The sequence below is a fragment of the Anarrhichthys ocellatus genome, unplaced genomic scaffold (assembly GCF_004355925.1).
Source record: "Anarrhichthys ocellatus isolate YVR2014 unplaced genomic scaffold, GSC_Weel_1.0 scaffold4, whole genome shotgun sequence".
Lineage (NCBI taxonomy): Eukaryota > Metazoa > Chordata > Actinopteri > Perciformes > Anarhichadidae > Anarrhichthys > Anarrhichthys ocellatus.
The window spans coordinates 8,747,101-8,773,695 of NW_022280034.1; the positions used below are offsets into that span (position 1 = coordinate 8,747,101).

A 26,595-nucleotide genomic window follows, 5' to 3' on the forward strand; every position below is an offset into this window, starting at 1 on the left:
GGGGGGGGGAAAGGGTGGTAAGGGATGAATGCTCTGCTGACTTGTCAAATTTTGCCCGCAGCAACTTTGTCTCATTTACAAGGTGGTATTGTACGTCACTCTTGATAACAACATCAGTCACATGCCTGACATACAACAGTATACAGTGGGTACGGAAAGTATTCAGACCCCTTTACATTTTTCACTCTTTGTTTCATTACAGCCATTTGCTAAAATCAAAAAAGTTAATTTTATTTCTCATTAATGTACACTCAGCACCCCATCTTGACAGAAAAAAATCAGAAATGTAGAAATTTTTGCAAATTTATTAAAAAAGAAAAACTGAAATATCACATGGTCATAAGTATTCAGACCCTTTGCTGTGACACTCATATTTAACTCACATGCTGTCCATTTCTTCTGATCCTCCTTGAGATGGTTCTACTCCTTCATTGGAGTCCAGCTGTGTTTAATTAAACTGATTGGACTTGATTAGGAAAGGCACACACCTGTCTATATAAGACCTTACAGCTCACAGTGCATGTCAGAGCAAATGAGAATCATGAGGTCGAAGGAACTGCCCAAGGAGCTCAGAGACAGAATTGTGGCAAGGCACAGATCTGGCCAAGGTTACAAAAGAATGTCTGCAGCACTCAAGGTTCCTAAGAGCACAGTGGCCTCCATAATCCTTAAATGGAAGAAGTTTGGGACGACCAGAACTCTTCCTAGACCTGGCCGTCCAGCCAAACTGAGCAATCGTGGAAGAAGAGCCTTGGTGAGAGAGGTAAAGAAGAACCCAAAGATCACTGTGGCTGAGCTCCAGAGATGCAGTAGGGAGATGGGAGAAAGTTCCACAAAGTCAACTATCACTGCAGCCCTCCACCAGTCGGGGCTTTATGGCAGAGTGGCCCGACGGAAGCCTCTCCTCAGTGCAAGACATATGAAAGCCCGCATGGAGTTTGCCAAAGAACACATGAAGGACTCCCAGACTATGAGAAATAAGATTCTCTGGTCTGATGAGACCAAGATTGAACTTTTTGGCGTTAATTCTAAGCGGTATGTGTGGAGAAAACCAGGCACTGCTCATCACCTGCCCAATACAATCCCAACAGTGAAGCATGGTGGTGGCAGCATCATGCTATGGGGGTGTTTTTCAGCTGCAGGGACAGGACGACTGGTTGCAATTGAAGGAAAGATGAATGTGGCCAAGTACAGAGATATCCTGGAAGAAAACCTCTTCCAGAGTGCTCTGGACCTCAGACTGGGCCGAAGGTTCACCTTCCAACAAGACAATGACCCTAAGCACACAGCTAAAATAACAAAGGAGTGGCTTCGGAACAACTCTGTGACCATTCTTGACTGGCCCAGCCAGAGCCCTGACCTAAACCCAATTGAGCATCTCTGGAGAGACCTGAAAATGGCTGTCCACCAACGTTCACCATCCAACCTGACGGAACTGGAGAGGATCTGCAAGGAAGAATGGCAGAGGATCCCCAAATCCAGGTGTGAAAAACTTGTTGCATCATTCCCAAGAAGACTCATGGCTGTACTAGCTCAAAAGGGTGCTTCTACTCAATACTGAGCAAAGGGTCTGAATACTTACGACCATGTGATATTTCAGTTTTTCTTTTTTAATAAATTTGCAAAATTTCTACATTTCTGTTTTTTTCTGTCAAGATGGGGTGCTGAGTGTACATTAATGAGAAATAAAATGAACTTTTGATTTTAGCAAATGGCTGCAATGAAACGGAGTGAAAAATTTAAAGGGGTCTGAATACTTTCCGTACCCACTGTATATACAGCTGTGTAAGCATGAATGCATACTATGGTGATACAGACTCACTTTGAAATAAGTAAATGGAAATTTAAGTTACATTATCAAACACTCTGGATCTTTTTCAGGAGGAAATTATACCTGGTACACTCTCAGAAGCTATGCTACTTTTTTTTTTTTTTATTTAAAAAGTATGTCAAGTTTTTCCAATGTATAACACACAAGTTCTCAAAACAGACTGGCGTATTCCATCCTCCCTGAAGTCGATCAGAGGTTAAAATTAAATTCCAACAGATTTTACATGAAGCAGAATTTAGCTCTGACCATCAGTAAAACACACACACGTACAAACACACACGGCCTGAATAAATATGTATCCATAGTTCAATTTTTATTACCGCTGACACTTTGTTTTGTCATTTATGAATTTGTCCTTTAAAATAATATGATTAAAATGAATCCTTCCCAGTAATGTATTTTCTTTAAACGATTAGACGACTGTTTTTCATGTTGCATTGTCTAGCTTGTTAAACAGCAAATAGCATGCTAGACCCCCCCCCCCCAGTGAATCAATGAGCAGGAAAATAATGTTGATTTTCAAATAAATATGCATAAATACACACTACAGAGACTTCAGGAGTTGTTTTTGTTAGACTTTTTTTTGTCCACATCAAAAAAGATAAACCAGAAATGGCATCGAGTGAGGAAGAGCGGCGGGTCTAATATTAATAATAATTATGGATCACAACGCTTAGTTCGGGGAAAGGCATATAGGCTACTCCTGGACCATGACAGACTTTATTACCTCACACACATCTTTCACCATGTTTGCCTCCTGTAGATAAAAGTTGGCAATCGGAATTAATCTCTTATAGACAGATACCTGCAGGCATCATAGAGACACGTTATACCATGTTTAAAGGTTCAGAGGTCATCATTTCTTCATTGTTAAACTACATGCAATGCAAAGCCCATAGCAAAACATGCCTTCCATTTTAAATAGGAGTTTTGTGAGGAGTTGTGAGGGGATCAGCTCTCACTATCACACAGAGACAAATACAAACAGCTCCTCTGCACCATACACACAAACACAATGCAGTATATAATATAGTTACATAACAGCCACACACTTACCGGTTCTATCAGCTCCAGTACATTAGCCCTATACGTGATGGGACTGCAGTCACGGGTGTTTCCAACAAGCGTACATGGTAGAAACATGGGACCCAAGTCGTCGCCGTCCAGTACATCCACAGTCAGAGTGGTGGTGGCCGTACTGCGCTCACTGGGATAGGGGGCTCGGTCCTAGACAGAGAGAGAGAGATTGTATTTTATTTTTGGAGGATACTGCACTTTCTTTCTTCACATATTTGCATATCTTCATCTTGGAGTCTAAATTACAAAATGACCACAGCGTAGTCCTGCTGAATATTTTCAGAAAAATGTAATCGACAAAGCTGCAGCGAACTCATACTCATCATTCAATTCATACCTCATCAAGAGCAGATGAACATGCTTCTAATGTGTTTATAAGAACACAGTCCCTCACAGACTGCACAAGTTCCTCGATCATAATCAATGATTGATTCATCATTTCAAATTTATGGAAACATATTTAATAAAAGCTTAAAAAAAACACCAGCATGAGCAATTTTTGCAGCAAGTAAAGTATAAAGTTTGATTTACAAATTAATTGTTCCCACTCTCCTCTGTCGCTGTTCAATGAGTGGCCAAAGAAAACTGTAAGAACCAAACATAGCAATTTTACAAATAAATAAAAAGTTTTTAAATTATTAATACAATATAAAAGATTTGAAATTGCGCTTCTGCTCTCACACCTGTTTGTAGTTATTCAATGAATGGCCGGAAACATTTTTAAGAATTGAATACGGCTCGCCACAACTCTGGATTCATTGAAGGATATAACTTAGATTAGACTAAACAGATAAAGTAGTTAAACCATTTATACTGCCCTCAATGTCAAATGTGTGATCAAGTAATTAAAAAATCTCCAACAGTCGTGTTTGCGCCCCCATCCCGGACACGGTAATCATGAAATCACCTTTGAAGACACAAACCACTGCTGCATAGCCGATAAAAAGCATTTCCCCTCAATAGCATTTTTGCGCTGAGAGCGTCAACATTCCAAGCCCTCCCACCTTTTTAGCAGTCCAATCAAACGCTTAGGATCTTAATTAAATTCCTCTCGTAACTACACATCGCTCAAATATTCCAGTTTACTGGGGAATGCTAGGAGTACAGAAGATAAAGACGCTTCATCCGCTTCAGTGGGACTTTAAGACTTCAGAAGAAAAAACCCATTAGCGACAGGGGCATTCAAAATAGAAAATACAGCCAGTTTTTAAACGCTATCTGAATGAATGGTACACCGTGTAGCACCGTATTCACATAAACATGACCTGAATCCAAGTACTACATTCCAGTGGAAATGTTTGTATTGTGTAAAGGTTTTAGGTCTTCGAAAAAACCCACACCAAAATGTGTGACCTTGATGCATACATACTGTACATGCATAAATGAAAAAAGATTGACGTCATTGCACACTATTAAGTTATTTTTCCGAAAGAAGACCTTCACGAGAACTAAAGCTGAAATAGCTGGGTTTCAGTGAGGCCCCCGTTAACTATCAATACAACGATTGAACAGACAAGGAGAGTAAAGCTATCCTCAAACTTCTACTTCTGCTTAGGCATTCATGTGTAATCACACATTTCTTTTTCCAGTGGCAGTTTATCTGCCATCCAATTACAAACAAAGGTAGCTGCTCTGCAAATTCACAAGAAACGGGCAAATTCGTCTCAACGGTCAATATAACTGCTGTGTTTTTATTTCAAGATAATATACACAAACATTTTTATTTTGTAAAGCTCAGAACAAGACAGCCAACCTAGGGAATCGATGGGAAACTCAAACTCTCTGCAGTTGAATAATAAACTCTATTTGCCATTTCAAGTTTGTGCAAATAATCTAGATCCTCATCTACTTCCCCTTATATGTGGTGGTGTCTTTTTGTAAGGCAACTTTGTGTTCTGCCATCAAACTCTTTTTGTTTTCCAGTTACTTTAAAATTGGCAAAAACAAGCTCAGAAGCATAAAACCTTGGTTATGTTATTTACCATTACACCTGGATTGAGTGTTTCTATACCGCTGCATTACACCGTGTTCTCCTTTGTGTCAATCATTAGAACGCAAAGAGAAGAAACAGAGGTCTGCGCCAGGAAATAATGTCTTTAAAACATGTTGCCTCGCTCACTCTTTTGTAACACTCGTGTTTTCGTGAAGCAACGATTGATACAATAACATCCTCCACAGCTACTGTAACAGTATTTTTTATTCTGTATTTATTGAAACTCTGCCCACAATGCAGGCTTTAATATTTTCTGTCATTTTTACGGACTTAGACATGAAATACACAAACTCCCTTTCTTGCTGAGAATTACATAAGAAGGTTGATACGACTCTCATAGATGTGTGTTACATGTGAAGTTATAGCCAGGACCTTAGCTTAGCATAAGAACTGGAATTAGTGGAACAGCTAGCTGTAGCACATAAACCCTGTGTGATCAATTTTGACTATTCTTGGAGTGTTTTCTTACTTTTAGACTAGTCTAAGTTTCAACTACCATTTGAAATGTAGTCATCAGGAACGTTCCTACAGAACCATGTTAGCTCGCTGTTTCCCTTTGCTTGCTTCCTTGATATATGCACAAAGAAGTGGAGGCAAATATATAAAACAATGTATAAAAAAGACTTACATTTGCCTGTATGATGACCAGGTACCGCGTTATCTCCTCATAGTTGAGTCTTTCTTTGAGAACTACAGAGCCAAATAGTGTCAGAGGGATGTCAAACGTTCTGTTGGTTGTCTGAAAAACACACACATAAATTACAAGCATAGTGAGTCCCTACGGAGTCAACAGTTGATGATACAACAGTTATGAAATAAATAACAGTGGCATGACATTGTGTGTTATTGAGGAAAATGGCATTATGAAAAAAGCAGATTGGGCATATAATGGGAAATATAAATTTGGTTATGAGTTTAGTTTCAATATATTTCTTAGTGTGATTATTTATTTCATATTTATTTATTTATCTGATATTGAACACTTTGGAACTCCCATATTATCATACCAATATAGATTCTTTGGCAAAAAATTTAACGGATTAAAAGATATGTTAGATATGCTGCGTGATGCAATAATGAACTAATCTTTGAACAATAACTAGTCAATCTGTTCCTGATGTAGTTTATTACTAAACCAACAACTAAACTCTGAGATAGGGAAAGGTGGTTTACTGTACAATAGAATTTGGCTAATGAAACTTAAGAAACTGAAGCTCATGGCTGAAAACATCCAGTAAGTGGTCAACGTTTTCAAGAAATGGGTTGGTTATCAACCTATTATCTATTAGACACAAAGAACAGAGAAGAGGTATTGGGCCCAAATCTGGCTATGATGTCAATTTTAAACAATAAAATAAATAACCATGTAAATATGCATCCCTCTTTGTAAAATATTGGTTCATTTTTGCTCTTTTTTTGCTTTCGTTTACGTTATTGGTTTACAAACTCTCACACCACACAACTCATGCATCCAGTTGTATGCTTATTACTTCCCAAACTAAAACCTTACTGAACACACTGTAGCTAGACAGGAAGCTTGCCTGTGCAAGCGTGAGACTGTTTATGCGAAAGTGTTTAAATGGTACAAGTATACTGCTCGTGTCGTGTGAGAGTTTGCGTGAGTAATTGATATAGAATGATCATTTTGGGGGTTAAGTATTCCTTTGAGACCCCAAATTATTATTATCATTATTATTACCATAGCAATAGTTTAACCAATAGCCTGAATAAGGAGTTTAGAATCTGGCCACTTCAAGCTTTGAAGAGTTCAGCGGGCAGATGGATAACCTACCGGGTCTTTCGGGTTGTACTGGATGGTGTACTCTATCTGTCCATTGGGACCGTCATCTATGTCTTTTGCCCCATTGTTCCCCCAGAAACCAGAGAAGATAGTGGTTCCCACTGGCGTCAGCTGAAAACACAACACAGCGAGGGAGAATATCAGCATCTTTTTCCTACAAGCTCACACTACATGATGTCAAACACTTAAACCCTTTCATACTCTGTACCACTGACATCAAACAGCTTCTTTCCTGTACTGTTGTGTCTCGTCTTCCTGACATCTACTGCCTGCATGTGGCAGAGATAAGGGAGGGGCACATAAAAAAAACTCTTCACATGCGTCTGGCCATAAGGGATCTTGATACCCCACTGTCTCTACAAAACAAACAGAAAATGACTCGCAGCTTGTTTATTGTGCTCAAATGGGGCTTGAGAAGGAAGATCAGCTTGTAAATGTTTGTGTGCTTTCATTTGCTGTGGAAATAAAATGAAACACAGGCAGCACGGCTTGTCTAACTTTCTGTCTGTCTGCAGTCGGTGCCTCAGTCTTTATCTCCGTCACTACTGTGAATGTCTGCTACACCTCATTGCCCCAACCAATTGAAGTTTTTAGATAAAAGGGTGAAAGAAAATCACGCATGGTACGTTAAGAGTGCTTGTCTCACTAGACAGACAGTGTGGGTGTCTTTATCTTCATTTTTTTGTCGATATAAAATATATAAAATAATAATAAAAACAGAAACAGGTTGGACCCAAATACTCACTGTTATAAAATAATGAGTCAATTTCAAAAACGATTACAGCAAAGACCAAAAAGGTGTAGGCACCCCTGTAGCTTATTATACCTTATTTTACAATATGAAATTAACAAATTAAATAATATGCCACAAAGTGTTTGAGCCAAATCTGACTCTAGTCCAAAGACATTCTTCACCTAAATGAACTTACTCCACCCAAACAGTTGCCAAAACACTGAGACTATACTGAGGAGCTGAGCAGAAAGCACTGTGGTGGCCGCTGAATAACTCTTTTTTGAACGCAAAGATGCAATTAAATTTGCATTTTTCATTTCATCAACTGGTTGTTACACATCAATGTTCATTTTAAGTTAAAACATGAAGACGTTCTCATGCTGAATAGTTTCTTTCAGTAGCTAACCACTAGCTACAGAGAGCTAGCATCATGCTAATACACTGTATATGCAGTGGTAGCTGTTTAGCTAACAGATGTTTGAGCCAGTTGCTGCAACATTAGCTATTTTGCATACGATCCTGCAACACATGATATTTCAACAGCTGGAGAAACCCTGTGATTGAGACGGCACACATTGGATGGCAACACAGCAGCAGAACATAATGCTCAGTTATCTAATGATGTCAAAGATGTCGGGGTTGCTCTTTTAAGCCAACTCCTAGCTGCAGACAGCTGCTGTGTACGACATGATGGTAACTGTAGCTAACCCGTGTTCATTCAAGTTAAAATGAACAAAATGTGGAGATGAAAAATACGTTTATGTTTTATATATATTCTTTCATGTTTTTGGTTTTCTTTGCGATGGCAAAAACACCATATTCAGAAATCTAAACAACTATGATGACCTTTGGCAAGTAGTTAGCAGTGTACTGTATACCTACTGTGCATGATGTGATGATGAGTAGCCTAAAACATAGATACAAACTCTTAATAAAAGCCAGATTGGTCTTCTAAAAGAAATGCTTAACCTAAAAGTTGAACACTTGCCACAGCACATGAAAGGAAGAACTTTGCCAGCCTTAAATTGACATGCTGTATTTTTTTTTAGCCATGCGCCATAGGATCTGCGATTATGTGTCAAAACAGAAGTCTAATCTCCAGACAGCACAAGAAACATTTGAGATTAAGTTGAATTAAGCTGCTGCACCAATGATTTGTTACATAATTTCCCTCAACAGGGTTATCTCTGCCTCCCACAGATCCAACAATGGTCTTCAGAAGGTCTCATGCTGTCACTTTGCCACTTGCGGATACGGCTGTAATGAAACAACTCCAGACTCCGACATCAGCGCCAACTCATGCAATCAGCCACAAGGATCCCCTTGTACACGAAAACTTTCACGTCCTAGACGTTTTTAAAAATAACCATTTTGCCTCTCTGTGTGTCTTAATCTGTCACTTTCCTCACTCTCTTGCACTCAACAACTGTTAGACAAGTAGAAGCAGGCACGATGATAAAGCTGGATGTAACTCCTGATTCACTCTCTCAATATTAAATTCACCGCATTAGGTGGTTGGAGATCTGGGGGCAAAGTAAAGTGAATTAGACGTAGCTGTCGAACTAATGAACAGACCTGCACTCAAATCTTAATTATTGCCCACATCAGAATAAATGAATTCATTTTTTTAAATTATTACCACCAAACTGACCACATTTACCTTGGGCGGGCACAGGAATCATATTTTAGAGTTTTTTTACGACGCATCTCCTAAATTTTATGGCGGTCGTTGAAGTGAACGGAGGGAATTATTTTCGTAAGAGTAATGAGAAACTGGAGTGCTGTGAGAGGTGGTGGGGTGGAGGAGGAGGAGGAGGAGAGACAACCAGAAATATATAGAGTGTGGCAGAGGAAAGGTGGGTAGGTTGAGGAAAGGTGACATAATGAAGAGCTGGGAGTGGTGAGGGGGCATGGAAGTGAGGGAGTGTCGGGAGCTGCAAAAACAGAGAAGAGAGGCCAAGAGAGAGAAAAAGAGGTTGAGAAGACAGATTGAGTTGGACAGGCTGTGGAATACTGTATAATGAGATATTCTACTGGGTCTGCCGAGGTCCACACTGGCAGCAGGCTACATGTATCCTTGTCCAGTTTTCAGTCTGTACCTCTTCTTGCTAAATTCTGCTCCCCCAGACTCTAGATAACACACTAACTGTGGTATTGGCATCTTAAAGACTATTCTGGAAGCCTCAGGATAACAGATTTAGATCCTTTCTTAGACTGCCCAAAGACTCTGCTTTTTCCCCTGCTTACGGTACGGCCCTTCAACATTAGTGTGACAGCAAAATGCAATGTACAAGACTATTTAGGGGAGGATTATATTCAAAATACATTGCAGTGTGTACACACACCAGGCTACATTGTCAGAGTGAAGGTCAATGCAGCCTCTTAAAGTGGCATTGTAAGCGCTACACATGACCCCCAGAGCAGCATGGGAAAAGCTTGGTACAGTTCACTGCTCATGCTGTGCACTGTACTAAGTACCACTGTACCCCCCCCCGCCCCCCCCACCCTTCCTTTGGTCTCTAGTCTCAGACCCATGAGTCCTGTACCTGGCATCCTGATAGACAGCAGCACTGCACTAGAAGTGCAATAAATAGCTCTTGATTTAAATGAAAGACAGTAAAGTATTTCCACCACTTTTGGTATTATGTTGTTTTTTTTTTACTTCACTACATCTCTGTGAGAGGTGGGAATGTGTATGTTTATATATGTGAAACTTTCACTGTGTATAGGTGTGTGTGTGTGTGTGTGTGTGTGTGTGTGTGTGTGTGTGTGTTTTACCTCACTGATGCCGACGTAGTATCTTGGCTGTTGGAAATGCGGTGCATTGTCGTTGCGGTCTCGAACAACGATGCGGACTTCATGTAAAATCACCGTGCCTACCAGCTCGTTGGTGCACTGAACCTGAACCACAATGGACTGAATATACGAGGGGGGCTGGAAAAGAGAAAAACAGAGGGATAAATAAAATACAATTGTACAACAGCAATAAATAATTAACCAGAAAATAAAACAAAAATAAATAAAACAATTGCACAGAAGAAAGCCGGACTCTTGTATTCAACTTTTTGTGCTAAATCAGACTTTAAAAAAACATCTGCTGGATTACTTTACGGAGCGAAACAAAAATAGCGAAAGTTAGAATAGGTGAAAATTAGCTTCTGGCACATTTATCGAGTGTAAAAAGAAAAACTGAACTAAACAAAGACACAAGCAGCTGTCTTCATCTGTTGAAACAACAGATTTGCTCTTATTTTGAGGTGCTATCTGAAAAAGTGGTAGTACCTGTGAGATTGTGTGACACAACAGATTTATTAAGATTTCAATCGATCTGACAATTAGGAGCCAAACCATGAGGAGCAACATAGTTTCTGCAAGTTAAGACACTTTTAAATAAAAATTGAATGGGACCAAAAACTTTTCATAAGGCAGAACAAAAGAAAAAAGGTAGTTCAGCCGCCTTACATCTCTATCCAGAACACGTCCGGTGCTGTTGAGGTAAAGTGCTTGTTTGGAAGGGTCAAGGATCACCCAGTAGTCGTGGTTATCCCTTAGCGACAGAGAGATGGTACGCCCCGGACCCTCAGCCACGCCATTTATCTGCATGTTGTCCACCAATAACGTTCCTGGGGATACAATAAAAACACTTGCATTAACCCGTCAGCTACAGAGAGACACGCAAAGTCCAGAGTTCCTGGACATAGATTCAAATAATGTTTGCAGGGAGATAGGTTTGAATCTAATTTCATTTGTGAAAAAAAAAGGAGGCAGCCCAAAGACAACCCTCTGCTTTTCTTCATTTTCTGAATTAATTACAGTATAAGCCTGGAAATGACATAGGTTGTAGCCAAGGTCAAGAGGGAAGAGACAGAGACACACACAAAGAGAGAAAGAGACAGAGTAAAAAGCATGTTGAACTAAAATTAAATTAAGGCTGACTCGATACTCTGTTTGCCTTCTCCATACCAATAGCTGTAATACCAACTGGAACACAAAATGAAATGAACATTTCACAGAAAGACATTATAAAAAGTAAACATTTTGATGAGACAGATAGTACAGACGGACAAAAACTCAATTCATTAAACATAACAGAGGCAATGAAGCGATTTGGGAACGATAGGAATATTGAAAGACACAGAAAGAGAGAGTCGAAAAAACAGGGCGACTAAACATGATTTGAATGGAAACTGTCTGCTGCATATTATCTCTCGATCAACGCAAAGCCAGGAGACGGTGGAGCAGAGAAGAGCAACGGGTCAGAGAAGCTAAGCTTCGCAAGAAGAAGGAAACGGCAGATGGAGAATCAGACAGACATCTGCGTTAAATTGAATCATCCTCAATTCATCGGTGATTGACAGAGTCAATGAAAACTGAGCCCTGCTGCCAAACTTATTTGCTGGATTTCACTTTGAAGTATTCCTGTTCTTCTTTCACACGTTCATTCTCGTGTTCAATCACTTTCATGAACTAATGCTTGGTTGTCCAGTATCATTTTGTAAATTTAGATGGAAAATATTACAACAGAATAGCTGCAAAAAAATGTGTGAGGAAGAAGTGAGGCAGTTTAACCACTTGACTCTGTACAGCTCCAACGGGTTAAAGAGACCCATTAGCAGCCCAGACACGCTGCATTATTAATAAAGAAGAAATTATAAAAAAAAAATGTTAGTGTGTGTGTGAGCACAAAACCATTCCTCAGCACATTATTAGACATTACAGGTTTTCAGCATAAGATACAATTTTGGATGCTGTCATGTCTGTGTTTGTTATCGTACATTAAACATTAGATTAAGTGGAGAAAGAGCAAAAAAATTGGAAAGAATTTCACTCAGCGTCTGCCCTTTAACGGACGCTTTGCACACGCACACACACACACACACACACATCCGCACGCGTACAACTACATAAACACACACACACGCACTAAGCGATCTCATATCTGATCTGCCAGACATAAATTTGGGTCACGGCCTTCTATGCTACCATGGAAACCATGTCAAATGCCTTGCTGTGATTCGCTGATGTTAAATAAACAGAGAAATATAATGAAATTGGTTTATTTATTTGAGAAATTGGATAGAAAATTGAATTCATTAGAGGACTTTAATTCCTTGCCATATTTTAGCTATTTCTCCTCTGGTTTTCCTGCTTCTGTCTTGCAAAATGAGCAAAAAACAAAAACAAAAACACAAGTCCAGGCAAGGAAGACAGAGACAGATAGTACCAACACCTTGTGTAACTAATTTAATTCCATAGACCTTATCATAGAAATGGGCTCTCTTCTCAGTGACCTCACTTCATGGGATATGTGACTGAATACTGCACTCAGCAGCACCATATTAAATTGACCCATGTGTTACGGCATACAGGCCCAACGGCGTGAAGCAGGGAGTGTGTGTGCGCAGCAACACGGAGAGCAAAGAGGAACTGTCCGCGAAAAAGCAGCACAAAGAGCAATTAGAGAGCAAGAGGAGTGAGAAAGATAGCACGGGAAAGTGAGGCGAGAAAGATTGGGTTGAATGAGAGGCTGAGAGGGAGAAACAGTAAAGAGAATATTAGGAGGAAATAGCGAGAAAATGAGCATTGTGGCGGCACATTAATAGAATTTTTACAGGACATTAGCTTAACTGAATGTGGCGACAGGTACGAGTCATGGACTGAAAAGTAATTGCCACAGCCACCTGCTACTTCAGCCGTAGTAAAGCCTTCTGTGTGTCTACCAGAAAGAGCGCACACATTTGTACCATTTTATTGCTGCTTTTTTACACTCATAATTCAGTCTTCATGGCAGCTTCATGATTTTATGTTTATTTATGCACACGTCATTAAAATACGATGATAAATCGGAAGTGTTTCAAATATATTGTTAACAGTGACCTTAACCATAACATGGAGTGAAATGCAGATTGTGCAACAACTTCAGTGGACAGCCCCCTTAGCACATATATCATGCTGCTGGAAAAAGCAGCTGGGATCCTTTTCTATCTATGTGCAGAATAAAAAGAAAGATTCTAAGGACCCCATTATCAGTGGTCAAGCTAGATAAGCAAAGCTGAGTATATTTACAGCAGTACACTAATAATGTTAGAGCAGTAAGCGAAGATGATTGTTCACTATTACATGCAATTTTGTATGCTGATGTCGCCTGTATTATCTGCTAAATGATACATGGAATACGTTATTGTGTATATTGTGAAGACCCCTGTGGAGATACTGATGTCTTTTTGCTAAATGAGTGTGCTTCTGTGCATGTACGTATGTGTATCTGCCCCACTCCTATTCCCACATCGATCCACTTATAATCACCCTTTTACTTTATATTATTAGAATCAAAGCCTTAATTTCAATATTGTCTTCCCTGAGGAAAAAAGAAAACCCTAACTTGTAACTTGTTACTCTCCGTCCATCCGACTCTTTTCTTTCCTCGAGTCTCTCTCTCTCTCTCTCTTTCTTGCACAATCCAACCAAAGATAATCACCCTAAAGCGAGATTCTCTATTAAATCGTAACACTTTTGCACAGCCACGGAGCAACACACAGCATTACGCATACAAAGCATTTCAATGCGAACATATTTTTCGACAGCCCTGTTAGGAAGATTACCACTAAGAGAGACAAACAACACAAAGTACACATTGTTGTTAGGCGATAACATGCCGAGACAAACACACACACACACACACACACACACACATGCGTGTATATGCACACATGTACAGTCATATGTGAGCACACATTGTAACTGCCGGGGGTTTTGTCATCATTTCACTGCAAAACACTCAATTAAATAGATAACGACATTTTACAACCAAATGTATAGGAATAAGCAAATCTTTTGAAAAGTGTGTTTTTGTCACACATCAGGCAAGAAGAGCATTACAGCTTCCTCAACCAGTCTGCAAGGCTGAACTCCCATTATGTCTTGAATTGAAACAAAGCTTAGAAAACTATTTTGCGGCTGAAGGACTGCGTCAATGCAAGGGCATGAATTCCACTAGGTGTGTTTTGCCCCCCCCCCCACCACACTGTCACAATTTGATTTATTTACTTACATTTCCCTGACAAATATCTCCTTACGGTATGGCTGCCAAAATACAAATGTGTGAAAAGAGGAGGCGAAAATGTCGATAAGCTCCTCCGGGTATAGTCTTGTGTGTTCACAGCAGTAAGCTGAACATACTGTATAAGCAAAGAGTGTACCTGGTTAGTGTATTAAACAATTACAGGAGTTCTATTTTCTATTAGACTACAGTACCATATATTTGTTAAGCCCAAATAACAATGATAATGTATTATTTTCTAGATTTCTATAAATATTTTAAATGCCAGAAATAGCATTCACTACTCCTATAAGATGTTGTTCTTTACTTTTTTTTACTTTACTTGTGTGTCTCCCCCACCTGTGATGCTAAACATACAATGCAAAATTGCATAAAAGATAATACATATTGCATTTTATACATATACTGTATATACAGGTGGTTTCATTTGACAGAAAAACTCTGAAAAGAAAGTATGTCCTTGTCCCATTCACTCCAATTGAAAGTACTGTGTATAACACAATACCGTCATGGCGGCCAACATGGGTGGCAAGTCTACGCGTAACTTAGAGTGCCAGGCTGATGTGCATACCCAGTAAACATGGCAAGCAGGGGAAATAAGAGGATGGATAGCTTAATAGGATGCATTAAGACATTAACAGATACAGACATGCCAGCTGGGTAGATGGAAGGCTGGTGTTGCTTTACTAATCTCCTCTAATGTCAGTTAGGATTACAGCGGTCAGGTCTCACAATTTTAAACTTTGTTGAAATGCAGACATGGCAAACATTATGACAGGTTTCTGTTGCTGGAGATTATTCTATGGGCTGAAGATAAGAGGGTGATTTAATCCCACGGACCAACTTGTCTGTGTACATTTCACCTCAGTGTAAGATTTAATGACTTTCCTCAAGGCCTTAATTTACTTGAGACTAAAGCAACGATTAAACTCGTCAATTACTGAAAATTATGACCCTTCCACGATTAACCTTCTCTGAACTTCACAAAAATGTTCATATACGACCAAACAAGTCAGCACTCAGACACTCTCCTACAGTTAGTAGGCTCTGTGTTTGTTCATATTCTACACACTCGAAATGGCAGATCCATCAAACCGGGAGACACTAATTACTTAAAGTCTTAAACAGTTTGAGCTAACTCTGGAGACAAAAATACACTGAATATATGTCCTTTGGTATTCACATAAAAGGTGTCTTTTTTTGTTTAGGTTGCAGGGAAGAAGAGAAGAGAAGAGAAAATAGCTATTTGTCTCAAATATTCAAATTAGGAGTCCTACTCAAACAACTGCCCAGCATCAGATAGTAGCGTTTATGTTTTGTTTTTTAAGTCAAGGATTCAGTTGCTAACTAACTTATCTTGTTTGTTTAATCTGTTGAAACAATGAGGTAAAAAAAAGAATCTATGGATTTACGTGGTATTGTTCTATGGGACTATTTCTTGGTTGTGTGGAGTGACTTCCTACCAAGCAACCAGTAGAGACTCCAGGTACGGATTACGCACAAGAGATAGAGAACATGTTAATAAGTATTAGAGGCGCTGGTAGGCAAATTTGGTAATCTTTGGAAAGAGCCAGGCTAGTTCTTTCCCCCCGTTTCCAGTCTTTAGGCTAAGCTAAACTAAGCTAACTGGCTGCTGGCTTCACATTAAAGATTATGTAACACAGGCGTGCACACATAGAAAGCCGCTCATATCTCGTGCTCATACACAGTGATTTAGCTCAAATTGAATGACCTAGTGTCTTATCTCCTGGGACAGGGATCCAACCACCACACAGTTGGCACACACCTAATGAATATTAATGAGTGCAGGTTACATGCCATGCCAATCAGCACCTTCTGAAAAGGTCAAAATCATCTAACAGTGTTTGTTTAAGTTACGGTAAACAGTGATGATTGTCTTAAATTCTAACAAAAGTGTTCCCTTGTCACATTTAGAGTTAAAGGATGTAAAACAGCTGAATACTTTACCGTTTGGGCTTTCTTCATCTATCGCAACGATGGTAGCCGGAGGACCCGACCGGGACAGTTTACATTCTGGGGGGATGAAAAGAAAATACAACATTTAGAGTTAACATTGCTACCTTGTAAGGGTCTTTAAATCCATTATAGAAAAGCTTGAAGTGTGAAACTCAACCGTGAAGCATATATGGATAATTTTGCTTGATGAATGTTTTAAACTGGTTTTGTAAGTTTTCTCCTTTAAAAAGAAGTGGCTACAGCAATCACTCTGTCAGAGTGTCTCTCTTTGAAATGGAATTGGACTCTGCACAGCACAGTGCTTATATCAGAGCGAGTGTGGTTAAGAGTGGCAACAGCAACTCCTGAAAGGAGTGAGGAGTGGAGAAAAGGATTGAGGTGTAAGGGGTTAGCAGAGGGGAGGGATAAAAATGTTGATGACAGGGAGACACTTGTTTTAGAGATGGAGACAAATACAAAAAGGTAAATGAAGACAAACTATTACTAAAATATCCTACAGCAAGACATATTTAGACATAATGAATACATGATGAGCCTGGTACTGTAGATATAATCTATAGCATTCGTCTCTCCAGAGAGGAAATGGGTTGATGAGGAAAGGAGCAAAGTAATCATATAATTGGAGTGAATGTGGTAGAAAAAGGGATAAAGGAGACAAGACGTGACAGTGAGGGGAGACTAATGCCCACCAGGAAAGAGCAACGTAACCCCCCCCCCCCCTATAACATCTCCGCAGGGTTAGCAGGGGTTAATAAGCCAGAACGGTGACTGAACACACAGTTAACAGATGAAGAAAGAGGAGATAGTTCTTACCCTCATATTGCCAGTCTGCAGTTTGAGACATCCCACCACAAAGGAGAGAAGAGGAGGAGGAAGGCAAGCAGGGGAAAGCAGAAGAGGAAAATCATGAAAGATAAGAATTAACCTTCAGGGCAAAGCAAGAAAAAAAAAGAGGAGAGTCGAATTTGAAATGCAGTAAGTGGGTGTGAAGTTTTGAAAAAACATGGGCGAAATAAAGCACAGGCAAATAAATAATGTGCCGAGAGGTGTGCGTGTTTGCATGTGCAGTATACAAATGATTTGCTTGTCTCGATAAGCTTTTTCACCTCCATTCACAGCCACCACACGCCCTCACTGTATTACTACTAACCCAGGCTGAAGGCTTTAAATGGTCCCATTCAGAGGGGGAAAAGCAGCACTAACATTCAAGGATTCTCCTTTATCCCCATGTCCTCGCAGGGATTCCAAAAATACAAGAACACCTACATTCACAAGACAGGGTAACATTATTGTTCAGCTCTTGAGGACGGATGGGGAAAAAATCCCACAGGGAGGCTGGAAGACGGATATCTGCTCACCTAGAAAATAGACTTCATGGAACAATGATCACACTTTCACTTTCTCGCTCTCTCTCTGTCTCCCTTTCTCTCTTCCCCTCCACAATTAAACATCACAGCTGCATGAAAGCATAGCTTATCTCAGGATTCATTGGTAATATATCTTGTTTCTTGATATGGGAGACTATATTGAGTGTCCCCAAATATGGATTAAACTGTCCAATTTGTCTTGGCAAAGGTTTTTCTTAGCGAAAAGGCGTGCTGACTTTAAGGAAGCATCTAGAGGTGAGGTTGCAGATTGCAACCAACCAGCCCCTTCCTTTCCAAGTATGTAGAGAACCTTTCGGGTAACGTAAAAATGCAAAAGGCCCCCTCTTGAGTCATTGTTTGGCTTGTCTTGTTTTGGGCTACTGTAGAGACATGGCGATGCAATATGGGACAGCGACCACTCCATAGATATGAAAGGGCTCAAGCTACAATAACGAAAACACAATTCTTAGTTTCAGGTGATTAAACACAATGAAAACATTGTTATGAATTTGCTCGAGGTAACATTCTGAGATGATTATTTTTTTCTGGCAGAATGAAAAGTAAAGAAGTTCAAAGTGTACCGACACTTTTATACTCCATTATCTTTATTGTCAACTTTATTAAATCCCACTTTTTTATCCTTAAAAACTAGAACAACCCCCGATTTTCCTCTTAACTTGTTATGCACTGCAGTTAATACAAAATACTTTGATGATCTTCTCAATTGCTTTGCGAAAAATATATAGGATAAAACTTAATTTCTGCTAGTGAAGATGTCTGAGTGGATGGTTGGGTGTTCAAATCGCTGAACTGTGACACCAAAGACTGAGGTTTGTGTTCGGTCTCCCACATGTTGATGGGTTTAGAATAATAAATGTTGTGGATTGTGGTTTTGGGTAAATATCCAAAGAATCGTTCAGCATTTTTGGAAAATACATTTAACCACTCTATTTTTCAGGGTGCGATGAAAAGGTCAACCCAATGTTAGAAACAACAACAATATGTGATCCTTGGTCAATATTAGCCGGGCACGGTGACCTCCTGGAGTTTTGTTGACACAGCGAGGTTGGCAGTCAACGAGCTGCACACAAGTGCTGAGCTGATGGATGAACTGCTGTTTGTCAAGAAATAGTTAACCCATGTAACTCCCTCGAAAACCACAAATTGACATTTTTAAATTACTGTTTTTGTACAAATTAACATATTGTGGTAATTAGTCAGACTCAGAGCTGCTGCTGGGTGGATCTTTGAACTTTGGAGTGAGCCAGGCTTAGAGCCCAGTTATGAAAGTGGTGTTGCTGTGCTCATCCACCTCTCAGAGAGAACACAAAGAAGCATGTTATATTTAAGTTGTCTAAACATAACTGTACATGTGCTAATCATGCTTTATTTGCCTGTGAACATTTTGCAGATACATTCCAGCATAAATTTCTGCAAGAAACATATTAGTTGTGTATGAACACTAGTTTTAAAGACACAGGGTTGCGCCAGCTGCTTCTTTTTCAAGCTTAATGTGCTTGAGCTTCATGCTGTACCTTCATTTCCACCTCTCTGTTCAGGTGCGCCCACCAATGTGAACCCTCATTAGCTTTCCAGACACATACTGTACACGGGCCGATTGCTTGTGCCTTCCTCCACCATCCAAGGTCTCTGTGGCGGTGAGCGAGAATTTTACCTCTTTTCACCCTTTTGAAGCTATATTCTATGGGTGCACCTCAGTTTAGTAATCCAGATAGATGCATGAGCCATGGAACAATAGTCACTATTTACATTACACTCTACCAGCTGGCCTGTGTGTGTGTGCGTGTGTGTGTGTGTGCGTGTGTGTGTGTGTGAACAGCAGATGACAGATGTGTATCCCCTGCTTGACTGCCTTTTTATCCTTCAGTGTAAGCTGATGCCCCTCATTTATTACTAACCAGCCATTTGTTCTCTACGGGGCATCCATGTCTTGTTCTCTCCCGTCTGTTTCTTCCCTCCTCTGTCTCTTCTCATCTGCCTCCCACTCTCTACCTGTCGGGTTGCGTCCCCCCTCAAACAATCAAAATGAAATGGGATGAAACCGTAAACAGTCTAGGTTGCAAGTTAAAGTGACAGATGAACACGATGAGATTTCAAATTGAAATAAGCTGAATCTTTTTCAAATCTATATACCCGGAACGGTTGGGTAATGCTCATTTAAAGTCAAATTTCTCTCCGTCTACGATCAAGTCAAAGAACTTGTTGCCAAGTCTTTCAAGTCAAAATCTTGATTAAAACAAATTCATGCATGTATTGGCACAGAAGTGTAACCGTGAAGTTGAAATCAATTACCTTGCCACATATATTTAGCAGGTCCTAAATGTAATCATGTGTTACAGGGATTTCCTTTATCTGTGCATGACAGTCGGGTTAACTTAAGGGTGAGAGTCTTACTGTGGAAAATTACACCAGGGGAAAAAATCCAGGATGCAGAGTCAATTGCATAGAAATGCAAATTCTCTGCTCTCTTTTCACATAATCACAGGCACATTTCCTCACAAGAGTGCACTTGTTTGTATGATATGGCCAATAAAGGTCTTCCTATAGAACAGTTACTGTCCTCTTGTATGCTGGTATACTCATCCTCCCAAAGTACCCACTCATGCTCACCCTCAAAAGTTTACTTGTGCATTTCTTCCATCATTGTGTACTCGTCTTCCTGCAAGCACTCACTTATCTTTGATAAGTGCACACTTGCTGCTTTCCTCTCTCAAAGTTTCTTGAGAAAAGAATCACCAAAATTACTTTGTGCATGAGCAAGTGAAGAAAAATCAATTCATGCCAAGTTTCTGTCAAGATGATGAAAAGAAAGCTCCACGGAGAGCTGTGTGTAGGGAAGGGGAGGTTGAGCCTTCGAGGTGCGGACCACATAAAAACAAAATAGGAAGACTTTGAAATAGACCTCCCTTCGTTCAGACAATATCCCAGGCAGTCAACGAGAAATGCCCGCTCCCTGTGTCAGATTCATCATCCATCCAACGCCTCTTTATCTAAACCTGGAGTGTTTCAATCAATATCTTTATTATTTACGATTCAAATTCTGTCCATCTAACTTCGGCAGGCGAAATAATCAGGTACGGGTTGCCAAGGGTGCAGGAAAGAAAGCCCCCCCCATTAAGAACAAAGTCGACTCAGAAAGAAGAGGCGGAGAAGTGACTGCAGATGAAGACCACAGCAATCGCCGAAGAGTCAAAACAGGCTTGAGCTAGTTGAAAACGGCTATTGTTGTTCAGCATGCGAACCGCTTGGCAACTGTCTCCATGATATACCAAACACACACACACACACACACACACACACACACACACACGTTGCTTAGCAAACATTTCTTCATGACACACTCCATGTGCACGTTCACACCACTTTACACAGTTGACACAATCAAGCCCATATGCCTGTCTGCACTCACACGTGCTAGAGTTACCATAAAATATACATGCTGAGACTGTGACTCAGTGGGGCACCAGTTTGTGTGTCCGTGTGAATTGAGCCAGGATCCATCGGATACGTAAAATGAGTCACGATGCAGAGAAACGCTGCCTAGCGCAAAGGTATAGATATCGGCTTTAATGCTTCATTACTGTCACAATGTTTAAGGAATAGTTGGATGCTCCTTGAGCCTTTTTTTAAAACCAAGATGTGTTGTTTTCACACTTTTTTTGTTTGCACAGGTTAAAAACACAAGATATAACGTTTCAATGAGCCTTAGAGCTCGGCTTCGGACAGAGCCAGTTTCCCTCTATTGCCAGGCTTAATGCTAAGCTAAGCTAATTAGGTGCAGGCTTTAACTTTAACATTAACATAACATAACGTTATTGGCGATAACTGTAATGTTTAAAAATGTAATATTGATATAATGTTAATAATACATTATTTACATGATAATATCATGTAAATGATCCAGCTCCTCTTTAATCATGTTACATACAGTTATGGTTACAGGACTTCTCTCTACCTCCCTACTCCCAGGAGTGAAAACATAACGCACAATAAACAAAGATATGGATGAATTTGACTGATAGGCACACCATAATTGATCGTGTGTGCGTCTGTTATGTTTCTTCAAACACAGGCATTAGAGCCATCGCGCTGGCCTGCTTCCACCAAAATGACTCGTTACATCTGGTGATGTTTCGGGTTTGTGAACGATGCACTGTGGGGCAAAGTCAACGTAGCAGGCAGTCTGCTAAAGATTATAATGGTCTGTGTTCTTGTTTCTTATCCAGCAGGGAATGGGTTGAATGATGTTGGTAATAGAGCCAAGCAAAACAAACAACCTTAAAAACAAAATAGTTTTGGGGACAAATTATTCACTGTCCTGCTGAGAGTTGAGAAGATCGATAGAACTCTCTGGTCTGTAAGATAAATATGAAGCTACAGCCAGCCACCAGTTAGCTTAGCATGAAGACAACAGGAAACGGGAACACAGTGAGTCGAGCTACATCCAAGGTAAGAAAAACCCTCCTACCAACACTTTCTTTCTAAACAGTTTAAAAAGATTTTTAATCAGATGTTTCACTGTGCCATAATGTGAAAACGTGCTCATTTGCGCTGAAGTTGTACTTGACTGCACCCTGCTTGTTACCATCTGTTCAACAGTCGCTTGGCTACACCTTGCCTGGAGTCTAGACTGTGAATGGGAAAACAAAGTTATGGTAAACTCCAAAAATATGCTGGAATAATATGTGAAAAGAAGGAAGTTATCTCAAGAGACGTCTGTGTTGATCCGATTTCTGAGGAGAGAGGAGTTTGAAAAAAGCTGCTTTCACTGTTGATTGATGGCCACAGAATTTGGATGTGGCACACTCGGAAAAAATGGCAAAGCAAACATTTTATGATGAAACTGTTCACTTTGGTGCGCAAGACTGAAGTGAAATTGATAATATAACAAGTTGGGAGATGGAAGAGTCTGCCATTCAATATGCATTAATATGAGATGTCATTGAATAAAAAAAGAAAAGCTTTTACTTTAGCCTTAAGACAAGCCTGCAGAAACGTGTCCTTTCCATACAATATGAATGAGGATTAATGGCATTAAAGTGACCTAACATTGTGAACAGTACGCGTGGGCGTGTAGCCACTAATAGTATTCCACAGGGTTTGTAAGTTAATTACATATTAGGCCTTTTTGATATAACTTAATTACTATGCAAAGAGGCCCTTTGAGATAATTTACTTATTAAAAGCACATTATTAAAACGGCGCAAATGAAAATGTTAAAACAAGAAGTCAAGCTTGTAATTTCTGTCATTCATTCAAGCAGATGCCCCGGTGTCTGTTCCGCTACACGGCCCACAATGCTTTTCAACCCACATATTAAAAATTTTTGCTACAGTACTGACTTCTGAAAATATACTACACTTCTTTCAAACATGGGAAATAGGTAGTAAAAGGGTTGAAAGACAGGAGCTGACGGAAAGGGTGTTTTTCCTCTAAAAGTTCTTGTGTGTCATGTCCTTTTTGAGCTTCCATCAGCATGTACACCAATCTGCACCTCTCCCTGGGGTCCGATTCCTCTCCGTCTTGCCCTCCGCTACCCAACCAGCCAGCCGTTCATCCATCACCCATTCATCTATCCATCCATCACCCATTCATCTATCCATCCATCCTTCTTTACTCCCTCCTCCCGATCCATTCATCCATGGAGGACAGAGGAGGTACAGAGGGGACAAAAACAGAGAGGTGAGAGGAGACGATCCAAGGAGACAGAGAAGAAAAAAGCAGGGGATTGGTGGACGGAGGAAAGATTTAAAGAAGAGAGGAGAAGCAAAGTGTGGATGGAGGGTTGTGAAGAGAGGAGTAAAAGGAAAGGAGAGACAGTGTGACCTTGTGTTAGATTGATGCATCTCTGGAGAAAACGGATTGTAGACCCGCTTGCGCACACACACACACACACACACACACACACACACACACAGGCTCAGGCTCAGTGCTGTAGGGATCACCACTTTGTCACTGTGCTGGCTTATCCATTATCCTGACTCTCTCCCTCTCTCTGTCTATGTCTCAGTATGTCCCGGCCGGTGAGGGGTTGAACACAGCCGACAGCAGTAGTGGTGGTAATCAGACGGTAGTTGTTCTGAGGACACATGGTGGAAATACATAAACACCCCTCCAGTAACCCCAAATGCTACTGTGGTAGCCGGCATCTGTAAGATCCACATTGCTGTCTGTAGCTATAGCCTGGATTTGGACTCTGCTTAGGAAGAGATAAGGATGTAAAGAATATTTTAATAGGAATAGATCGACATTTTGGGTAAAACCGATGAGAAGATCAATGGCATGTCTCTGCTTAAAAGATACCCTGATACATTTTTCTCTATTACTGGTAGCATTACAGAGCTACGTTTGAAAGACACTGTGGAATGAACAACATATTTCCCAAATTGTAATCCTAAAAATCTGCTATTCAAAGGGAAATTTTGACCTCAAGGACACAGAGTGTTTGCAAGAAAACTCCACAAGTTGCCTTTAAGTGCAGAGCAGGAGCCAGGATGTATTTAGACCTGCTTAGCATGAATAATGGAGGCAGAGGGATATAGAGACCTGGCCTCTTTCCAAAGTGAAAAAAACCCACCAACCAACACCTCTACAGCTCACTAATGTTTCCTTTGTTTTATCCCATACATAAAGAAAGATGCAAAAATGTCCGTAGTTTATTTCAGACGGGCTACAGCAATGCATGTCAATATGCAGCTTCGCAAAGTCTTGAACAGGTTGCCAGGTTTGTACAGTCTACACCGATACTAAATGGCAACCATGTGCTAGCTGGAATTGCTGCAAAAGAAGTGCTGTGTGGATGGATAATATGTTGTTGATGCTGTATCTGAACTCTCCTTACTAAGTGGAACTTGACCAGAACACTATTCCTATGAAGACAGATGAACAAAGTGATATATATGTGCTGTATATGTAGTGTGTGTCACTATAGTCTCAGGTACAATTCATTGACTTAAAGATGTGATTGTAGTGATACAACGAAATTCCTTTGGTTTGGTAGCCCTCAGCCAGCCAGCAGCATCGAACAACAACAACGATAAACAATATAGAAGATAAAGAAAAGGGATAAAGACAAACAAAGTAGAGAAGGCAGGGCTGAAGTGAGCACAGATGGGAGAGACGTTCACTTCGAATGAAACATCGAACAACAAAGTTAAGCTGTAATAAATATTAAAATCACCTTGAAAGCTGACACCCCCACACATGCTGACACACGCGCAAAAAAATATACCATAAATCTGCAGTACCAGCCCACCACACTGTCACGAATGACATTAGCGGTGTAGCATATTTGTCATGAGCACATAGACTGTCATCCTCCATCATACAGACGTTCAAGGGGTGGGCACAACGTGTCACAAACACCTGCACAATGTAATAGTGTCTAATACAAGAAAGAAATCAATAGCTCAATACCATAGTCACACAGGTAATGAACAGTGTAGAGTTCACAAAGGTATTATCGCCTGCATGATACGGATACATGATAGGACTGCATTCAACTGTACAATGTATTATTCTGTTTCAGGGAGGTTGAAAATGGTAAATGTTGAAATGGTTGTTTCAAAATGTATCGTGGTCAGAAGAACAACCTCCGGTACCAACAACCACATTGTGAAAACACTTTTAAGTACAATTAGTTGTCTAGATATTACCATGTGTATGAAACTATAATTAGAACATTCTGTTTTTTTTTTGTTTTGCTATATGAATTGCAAAAAAAGAGGGCAGTGATTTAGAGATCTGGAGGGAGATATCATTTGGTCTCGTGCTATGTGGCAATTGACAGACAATTAATCTGCTTGGTTTTCCCATATTAAAGGCCAGCTAGTGTGGGGTGGAAGAGTACAATATTCAAAATAAGTGCTTTAACTTTTTTATTGCATTTTTTATCGTCCCATTCATATACATGAAATTTGACCTCTGCATGTAGACCATCTTAAGCATTGGGAGCAGTGGGAGGCTGTAAAGCGCCCAGGGAGCCACTTGGGGTTCAGTGTCTCGCTCAAGGACACTTTGACATGAGGACAAGAGTAGCCAGGGATCAAGCTTGTGACTAAAGGACGGCCTGCTCTACACCCTGAGCCACAGCAGCCCCCTCTGGTGAAGAACTGGGTTGTAAAATGGGTGAAACATCACATCAATTTGAATTCTGACTTGCCATATGATAAACAGCACTTTGGTTTTGCACACAAAACTTGTATACACTTTTATGACGGTGGGATGAAGATAACACGATGTGCGGTGAACTAAAGATAAAATATTGCGTCCCTAGCTAAATTAATGTTCAAATCGCATCAATTAAAGCCCACACCATGATGAACATACGGGTGGTTTGGTACATGGGGGAGAGTCTTCCGCACCATGTACCTGTTTATTCCTGCCCTACCTCACAGCTGTGAGTGCGAGTTCATTCAGAGTGACACTCCGTAGTAAAGGGTTGGTGAGTGGGAATCGGTTTGGGAGAGAGTCACAGTCACACTAGGAGCTGTCATTTGCATGGAGTCAGAGTCTTTTTGTGCAACTAGCAGAACGCTGGCTGGCCTGAGAAAGTCACGGTGAGAGAGGAGCTATCTGGAAATAATAAATCTGGTTAATACGGTATTGCACCCCTCTCTCTTTTTTTGGCAATTATTTTTGCCATTTAACACACTGCAGCTGTGCCACACAATCACAGGCATATTAGCGCACACACACACACACACACACACACACACACACACACACACACACAC

At 40.3% G+C, this 26,595-nt stretch overlaps 1 protein-coding gene across 7 annotated transcripts in view; it reads right to left on the reverse strand.

Moving 5' to 3' along the window:
- Window positions 1-26,595, reverse strand: part of LOC116381146 (protocadherin-15-like) — a 231,534-nt gene that overhangs the window by 89,394 nt on the left and 115,545 nt on the right. For 6 of the 7 annotated variants that reach the window (XM_031843009.1, XM_031843010.1, XM_031843008.1 and 3 more), the window contains exons 3-9: window positions 17,286-17,300; window positions 16,464-16,529; window positions 10,898-11,058; window positions 10,214-10,369; window positions 6,694-6,813; window positions 5,530-5,640; window positions 2,888-3,058 (exon numbers count right to left, since the gene is read on the reverse strand). In XM_031843009.1, the coding sequence (XP_031698869.1) occupies window positions 2,888-3,058; window positions 5,530-5,640; window positions 6,694-6,813; window positions 10,214-10,369; window positions 10,898-11,058; window positions 16,464-16,529; window positions 17,286-17,300 (800 nt within the window). The remainder of the gene's footprint in view (window positions 1-2,887; window positions 3,059-5,529; window positions 5,641-6,693; window positions 6,814-10,213; window positions 10,370-10,897; window positions 11,059-16,463; window positions 16,530-17,285; window positions 17,301-26,595) is intronic. The other variant, XM_031843011.1, reaches the window with a different exon arrangement.